Genomic DNA, 8,073 nt, shown 5'->3' on the forward strand with positions numbered 1-8,073 from the left:
AGTGCAGGAGGCAGCTGATCAATGTTTCTCTCTCATTGATTTTTCCAACTCTCTATCCTTCTCCTTTCCTCTCTGTAAAAAATCAAAAAAATATATTTAAAAAAAAATTAAAAAAAAGTATTATAAATTATTATGTATACGAATGAATACTAATAGCAGTAATAATTGCCACAATTTATTGAGTACCAGGTACTTGACATAATTTATCTCTGTTTTCTGCATCAACCTGCAAGATTGGTGTCCATTTTATAGGTGAAATTGAGATTCAACTAAGTAAACGAACTCCCTTTTAAGAGCACACAAGGTCAAATACATTTCTGGCCCCAACAGCAGCGCCTGCTAAAGGGGCAATGACAGGCAACCCATGACCCCCCTCACCCTCCTCCTCCCCTCACCAGCCACAGATGATGGGCACCTGATTCATTGCAGGCTAATTCTGGTTGTAGCCTGGTCTGAATTCATGAACTTGGCCACTCTGATTCTCCCTTAGGAATGTGAATTGGGAAACATGGAAAGAAGCAGTAAGTTGGTAGGAGCAGGAGCTGGGGCTGAAAGGTTCAATCAGAAGCTGCTGAATGAGTGTTGGGAAGGGAGGTTGCGGAGGCCATGATGGGCCCCATTCAAACCGAAGTTTATCGGGGAGTCAAAGGCAAGCAGAGACTTTAACATCATGGAAGGATGTAGGGTGAATGAGTGTGGGACAGAAAAGATCACACGCCAGGTTGGTGCACAGCTAGCTCTCTGGGACCAGGTGCTGCCCCTATCCTCCCTGCACCGTTTCCATGCCAGGGTAGCCCTCAAAGAATCCCTCATCTCTTGAGCTAACTTTAGTGGGTGTCGGTTTCTTTCAACCAGGCGAGCCAAATGAGAATACACAGCCTGTAAGTGCTGGAAAGGGGATTTCAACCTCAGATTTGTGGCTATGGAGCCTCTGCTCTGGTCACTGTACCCCTTTGGCATACTACAAATGCTGCCCTGGCCCGCCGCGGCCCACGTGGTCACCTTAATGTTTCTGAAAAAGAATTAGTAATGAACTAAAGTTTCCTGAGTCCATGTCCCAAGTCTTGGTCTGCTTTCAGAGCCCTGGACGGGATGCTGGGGGTTAAGTGTCTCAGGCAATTGGGAGGTCTCCAAGCAACTCTGGGGCAGGACTCCAGTTTCCAGGGCGGAAGGTACTACAATGGGGAGGAAGGGTGGGAACGGGGCAGGATGGGTTCTTGGCAGTACGGAGAAGCGGGACTCCCCCAGGACGGGGACCGGTCTCATCCCTATTTGTATCCCCAGTTCTAAGATAGTGCTTGACATATATTTGAATGAGCATGTGAATAAATGAATGAACGAGTGAATAAATAAATGAATGGCAAAAGTGGGTCACAGTCACTCTTCAAATGTATGGATCATTATTCAATTGAGTCTTATCAGGTGGAGGAACACCTGTGTCTATCTCTAAGAAACAATCTCTGCAACAACACGAGTAATATTTACAGTGACTTCGGCTTTAAAAATAGCAAAGCAGGTGTAGTGATGACCATGATAAGGACATGGCTCAGAGACTGCAAATGGACGACTCTGGATTGCATTTGCCCTGTTTACAAAAACACCCCTGGCTTTGTCTTCCCCTGTCTGGAGAGAGTGAGGTTTTCATTTTAAGAAGCTGACTAAAAAATGCAGAGCCACTTCCTGGGCAGGCATCCAAGTGACTACATCTCTCTCACAGCTCTCCCCAGAGCCTTAGCCCCAGCTGCCTGGGGCGGGGCCTCCAGCCGTTGGTGGCCGTTGGAGCTACCACAGGAGCAATTTATCTGCAGCCCGCCAGAAATGCTGTGCTTTCAGGCCCTCCCAGGGAACAGATAACGTCTTTGGCTTTTGCATTGAAGAGACGTCAGAGTTCGTGATTGGCCAGGCTGGTGTGTGTGAAATACAGATGTCTGCCACACTCCTGAGTATGGCATTCCTCCCAGCTGAGTATCCCAGGGTGTGGGTAAGTCTTAATGCTTGAAGCCTGCCCTTGCTGGTTCAAAGGTTCAAAGCTGAACACTGTGACTTTCCAAGGGCATGACTTAGCATATTTCTTAAAGCTGCTGAGCCTCAGTTTCCTTTTCTGTGACTGGAGATGGTGTTTTCCTTTGCTGTAGAAGGATAGAAGGGATCTAGCCATCACAGGCTGTTTGTTGTGAGGCCTGGAGGAATTAGCATATGCAGAGTACCTCATCTGGTACCTGGCATATGGCAGAGACTGAAGAGTTATTATTTCTGAGGCAGCAGTAAAAAAAAAAATAATGTTTCAGTGACAATGTCCCCGTTTTTATTTCTAATAGTACCATATTTCTCTGAAAGACTCCACTGATAATATTCTACTTCTTGATCATACCTGTGAAGCCAACATAAATAAAACTTCAGAGGAAGTTAGTGCCCAAGGAAAGTTTATTAGACTCTATTCCCTTTCTCTTTTTCCCTTCTAGACTCTGACTGCTCCTGCCCCATTTGCAGACGAAGTCAGCTGCCAGTGCCAAGCGCCCCATGAAAAACTGACCATTGCTCAGGCCCGCCTAGGAACACCAGGTGAGGCTGTACTTCTTCTTCTCCCAATGGGCCCTGTCTTGACGTCCAAAGGAGCAGAAAGGCCCGTCATTATTTGAGCAGCACTCGCTTTCAGAGAGTTGAATTTAGAGGTTGTGGCACAGCACAGGGATAACAGCACCAGTAACAAACTCGGCAAACCAAAGTAGCCAAGGGAAAAAATACAGTGAGATGTGGTGTGAGCCCCAGCTCTACCATTTACTAGTCCTACAGCCTTGGGCTAGTCACAAGAATGATCTGAATGGTTTCCTCATGTGTGAACAGGGACAATGATCCCCACTTCCCAAGGTTTTTGTGACAACTAGTTTCGGTTAAAAATACCAAAGCATTTTTTAAATTGTGACGTTTAAACAAACCTAAGCTACTGTAATTATTACCATTCTTTAAAGTCCGCGTTTTAAAAAAGTTTCTCCAAGTGTGCCTTAAATGAAAGAGCCTGTGCCTTAAACTGCTCTAGGACTTTGTTCACTCCTTTAGTATATACCAGAGCTGCATAAGGAAGAGATTGAAAAAGAACTATAAGGTACTGTCTCTAGTTCCTAAGAACTTCATTATATACTGGAGGCCTGGTGCATGAATTCGTGCACGTGGGGGGTAGGGGGGTGTCCCTCGGCCTGGCTGGTGATCGGGGCTGATCGGGGTCATTTCGCCCAGTCCCAATCAAGGCTGCCCAGCCAGGTGGGGAGGAACTGTGGGAGGTTGGCAGGCTGTGGGAAGTTGGCTGTGGGAGCGCACTGACCACCAGGGGGCAGCTTCTGCATTGAGTGTCTGCCCCCTGGTGGTCAGTGCACGTCATAGTGACCAGTTGTTCAGTCGACCGGTCTTAACGGTCACTTAGGCTTTTATATATATAGATATTTGTGTTAATCCTCACCCAAGGATATTTTTCCATTGGTTTTTTTTGGGGGAGTGGAGATTGGAAGAGAGGGGAAAGAGAGAGAAACATCTACGTGAGAGAAACATATTGATTGGTTGCCTCCCTTACAAGCCCCAACCAGGGCCCTGGCCAGGGAGGAGCCTGCAACCAAGGTATGTTCCCTTGACCAGAATTGAACCCAGGACCCTTCGGTCCGCAGGCTGACACTCTATCCACTGAGCCAAACTGGCTAGCGCCTAAGAGCTTCATTATAAAGGGACAAGACAACCAGAAATAAAACCCACCAGTAGCATGCATGCATGTGTTTAGGGCAGGAATTTTCAACCAGCATGTCGTGGCACACTGGTGTGCCACAAGAATTTTTAAAATGTGTAGTACTTGACTATTGAGACAGAGGCACTGACCTCTTTCCCCTTAGATTGTCAAATTAAAAAATGACAACAGGCAACACAACAATAACTAGTATGAATGAATCAAAATTATACCCATTTTTTTTGTCAGATTGGCAAACAATATATTTTTTGGTGTGCTGCAGAATTATAGTAATTAGTTTATGTGTGCCATGAGATGAAAAAGATTGAAAATTGATTGCTTAGGAGTTAAATCCTGCAACACAGATGAAAATGGACAGTGTTAAGAAAGGCAGATTAGCCTGGCTAGTGTTTCTCAGTGGTTGGGTGTCAATCTATGAACCAGGAGGTTATGGTTGATTCCCGGGTTTTGAGCTCAATCCCCAGCAGGGGGCATGCACGAGGCAGCCCATCAATGATTCTCTCTCATTGATATTTCTATCTCCCTCTCCCTTCCTCTCTGAAATCAATAAAATATATATATTTAAAAGAAAGGCGGATTTATTTGGCCTGGAGCAGTCAGGCAAGACCTGGGAGCCCACCTCAGCTGATCTTGTTGGGAGAAGTAAGATTTGGACAATGTGGGCAGAGAATGGAAGGGCATTCTAGGAAAGTGGAACAGGAATAGTGAAAACATGGAGGTAGAGAGCCGTGTAGCAGTAAATGAATAGCATTCCATTTGGTTGGGATGGAGCGGAAATCAGGCTAGTTAGCAGTTAAGCTTTGAGCCATGTATGATGGCTCAGAAACAAACATCCCAAGTTGAATAGAATCCCTGGGATAAAGGACAGTTTTCTTCATAATAATAACAATAGATATTTATTGTTTACTATTAAGTTCTTTATCTGTATTGTGTCATGTCATTGTCACAACTTTATGTGGTTAGTACTTTTAGTATTTCACAGATGAGGAAATGATGGTTTTAGAAAGCTGTGAATCTGCACAGGGTTATTCAGGGAGTCAGTGGCAGTCTTCTCACACTTGAGTTTGCATCAGCATCACCTGGAGGGTTTGGTAAAACACAGATGTCTGGGCTTTACCCCCAGCGTTTCTGATTCAGTCCACCTGGGGTGTGGCCTAAGAACTTGGCTGGCTAACAAGTTCCCAGGTGATGCTGATGCTGAGGGACCACAGTTTGGTAAATAGTGAAGTTGTGGTTTGATCTCAAACCTTTTTGTGTTCAAGCTTGATCTCTCAACCATGACAGTCTGCCTCTTCTTTAAGAGTACAGCAGGTTCTCAGATAACGTTGTTTTGCTCCATGTTGTTTTGTTATAACATTGATGAGGTGCCATAGGAACCTAACTCTTGTTTATATCTATTAGCCTATGATAAAATCGGTTTCATTGTACATCGTTTCACTTAAAGTCGCAGTACCTATTGATGATAAGTGAGGACTTACGGTAGCTTGGACAGAGTGAAGGGAGGAGGAGAGTGGGCCAAATTAGTACGCTTTTTTGGTTACTGCTTTTGAGAAAGGCAAGAAGTGGCTTTGGGCAGTAGTTCAGAGCAGCTAAACCAGTTGTTCCCAGTCTTCAGTGTGCAAGGAATCACCTGGTAATTTTGTTAAAGAAGTGGATTTCCTGCCCTCTCTCTCCACCCCTAAATCTGGGCTGAGGCCCCAGCATCTGTATTTTGAATGAACAGCCCAGGTAAATCCATAAGGTGCACTGGAAGTGCAGGTAGTGATGAAGAGAACAGACGTGACCTAATATTAAAGGCCCAAGCAGAAAAGGACCCTGCTTTTCTAGAGAAAGGAAAGGGAAGTTCAACTTACTCTAAATCTGCCAGCTGCTCTTTCCTGTCTCATTTAGTCTTTGCAAAAACTGTGCAGGTTGCATATTACTGTATCCTTTCTGCAGATGAGGCAAATGAGACTTGGAGAACTGAAAAGTTACTTCTCCAATGCACATGTTAGTCTTAGACCTCACTGTGATAACCATTGCTTTATTAGAGCAGCGATTCTCAAATTTCAACACACCCAATCCCCTGAAAAGCTTGTTAAAAGTCTGCTGGGCTCCACCCTCAGAGCTTATGATGAGGTAGGTCTGGGGTGAGGAGCAAGAATTTGCATTCCTAACAAGTTCCCAACTGCTGCTGCTGCCTGTCCTGGGACCACATGGCAAGAACCTCTGCTTTAGAGTGACTGTTGATAGTGGCTGGAGGGAGTGACAGGGAGATCATCCTAATTATTTGTTGCAGGATTGTGCTGTCACTACAGAAGCTCAGAGCATTTTTTTAAATCTTGCTGTTGGACTACTTGTTTCGTAAGCAATGACCTTTTGTGGCATCTTCTTGAGCATTTCATCAAAAAAGACAAAAGAGACCCCTGCTTGGGGTTCATAATGTGCTTCAAGATTATTGTTATAACTGAAATCCTTCACTAGCTCCTTCACTAGCCCTATTTTATGACAATATAATTGCCTACAATATGTTTTGCAATCTTAGGTCAACCCAAACAGGGGCTAGCATAGAAATTCTAAAAGAGGTAATGACAAACTCTGCTCATAGCTCTGCTCAATGTATTGTCAGTGAAGTTACAAGGATAATGAAACATCAAGAAAAACAGTAGGGCAGTTGGAATCGGCACCTTTAAAAAAATCTTTTTCTTGATTTAAGAGAGAAAGGGAACAGGAGAGAGAGAGAGAGAGAGAGAGAGAGAGAGAGAGAGAGAGAGAGAGAGAGAGAGAAACATCAGTGATAAGAGAGAATCATTAATTAGCTGCCTCCTGCACACTCTACACTGGGTATTGAGTCCACAACCCAGGCATGTGCTCTGACTGGGAATTGAATGATGACCTCCTGGTTCACAGGTTGATGCTCAATCACTGAGCTATGCCGCTGGGTGGAATCAGCACCTTAGACCTTAGCTCAACTAGTCCAGTTGTGGCACTGTTAACATAGAGGGTTTAGTATGTGTCCTGAGGCAGAGAGAATCACTCCCCTGTCTTGCAGTAAAGGAAAAGTCCAAATGATTATTTCCTAGGTTCCTTTTCATTAAAGCTGACATTTTTCTCAAAGGGAAACTCAGTTCTGATTTCCTATTTTCCTTCTCAGAAATGGGATTTATATTATTCTGTTTCCACAGTGTGTAGAGTTTCCAAATTCCTCAAAATCTACCTTAATGAATTTTGCTTCATTTGTGTGCCCCTTGCATTATAATTTACTTAACTTTCCTTTAATGTACTCTTTTTAAAACTTTAATGTATTTTAAAAGCAAACATCCATCATTATCATTTATTGAAAATAATATTGCTGGCAAAAGTAGAGGGAAATTATAAAGTTTATATAAAACTATGTAAACTTTATAAGATGTAAATATTAGATTTTAAAAGGTTAATTTTTGTGCCACCTATTTTGCACATCAATTGTACACAAAAATAGTACTAGTTACCATCATTACTGGTGTTTAGTCATAATTTGGTTCTGTGACATTGGGTAAGCTGCTTAACTTTGCTCAGCTGCCATTTGCCCCTCTATGAAATGAGGATAGTAAGTCCTCTCTCCCCTACCTCCCTCACAGAGTTGATGCGAAGATCAAGCGAAATACTAGTATATGGGCTTTGCAAATCATACACACTTTTAACACATTATTTAAATGTAGGGTGCTAATAGTCATTATAAAAAATGAATAATCACACTTTTGTTGTTGCCTGAATCTGAAGTAATATCAAAAAACATCATAACGCCCTAACCGGTTTGGCTCAATGGGTAGAGCATCGGCCTGCGGACTGAAAGGTCCCAGGTTTGATTCCAGTCAAGAGTATATACCTTGGTTGCGGGCACATCCCCAGTAGGAGGTGTGCAGGAAGCAGCTGATCGGTGTTTCTATCTCTCTCTTCCTCTCTGTAAAAAATCAATAAAATATATTTTTAAAAAAACAAACAAACATCATAACACACCCCACAAAATGGTGAGTTTAGATATAATGCAGTTGGTGATTGCCTTCTGTGTGGCCATATGGTAGGTATATGCTTAATTTTTTAACCAATTGTCAAACTGCTTTCCAAAAACAATTGTACCATTTTACATTTCCACCAGCAATGTGTAAGAGTTCCAGTTGCTCTATATCCTCACTAATACTTGGTAGGTATGGTCAATTTTTTTAAAAAATGATATTGAGCGTTGTTTCATGAGCTTATTTGCTATCCATATATTTATTTTCTTTGATGAAATGTCTATTCATTTTTTTCCCTTTTAAAATGAGTTATTTGTCTTATTATTGAGTTTTGGAAGTTCTTTATACTAGATAAAAGTCCTATATCTG

The 8,073-nt window shown here is 42.9% G+C and overlaps 1 protein-coding gene across 6 annotated transcripts in view; it reads left to right on the forward strand.

Annotated features, from left to right (window-relative positions):
* Nucleotides 1-8,073, forward strand: part of PCYT1B (phosphate cytidylyltransferase 1, choline, beta) — an 89,032-nt gene that overhangs the window by 23,945 nt on the left and 57,014 nt on the right. For 4 of the 6 annotated variants that reach the window (XM_006769998.2, XM_006769999.2, XM_006770000.2 and 1 more), the window contains one exon: nt 2,463-2,562. The exons of 1 other annotated variant lie outside the window; for it this stretch is intronic. In XM_006769998.2, coding sequence (XP_006770061.1) covers nt 2,463-2,562 — 100 coding nt within the window. Of the gene's footprint in view, nt 1-1,747; nt 1,982-2,462; nt 2,563-8,073 lie in introns of those variants that run through there. One more of the 6 variants, XM_006770002.2, reaches the window with a different exon arrangement.

The sequence above is a fragment of the Myotis davidii genome, unplaced genomic scaffold, assembly GCF_000327345.1.
Source record: "Myotis davidii unplaced genomic scaffold, ASM32734v1 scaffold1124, whole genome shotgun sequence".
NCBI lineage: Eukaryota > Metazoa > Chordata > Mammalia > Chiroptera > Vespertilionidae > Myotis > Myotis davidii.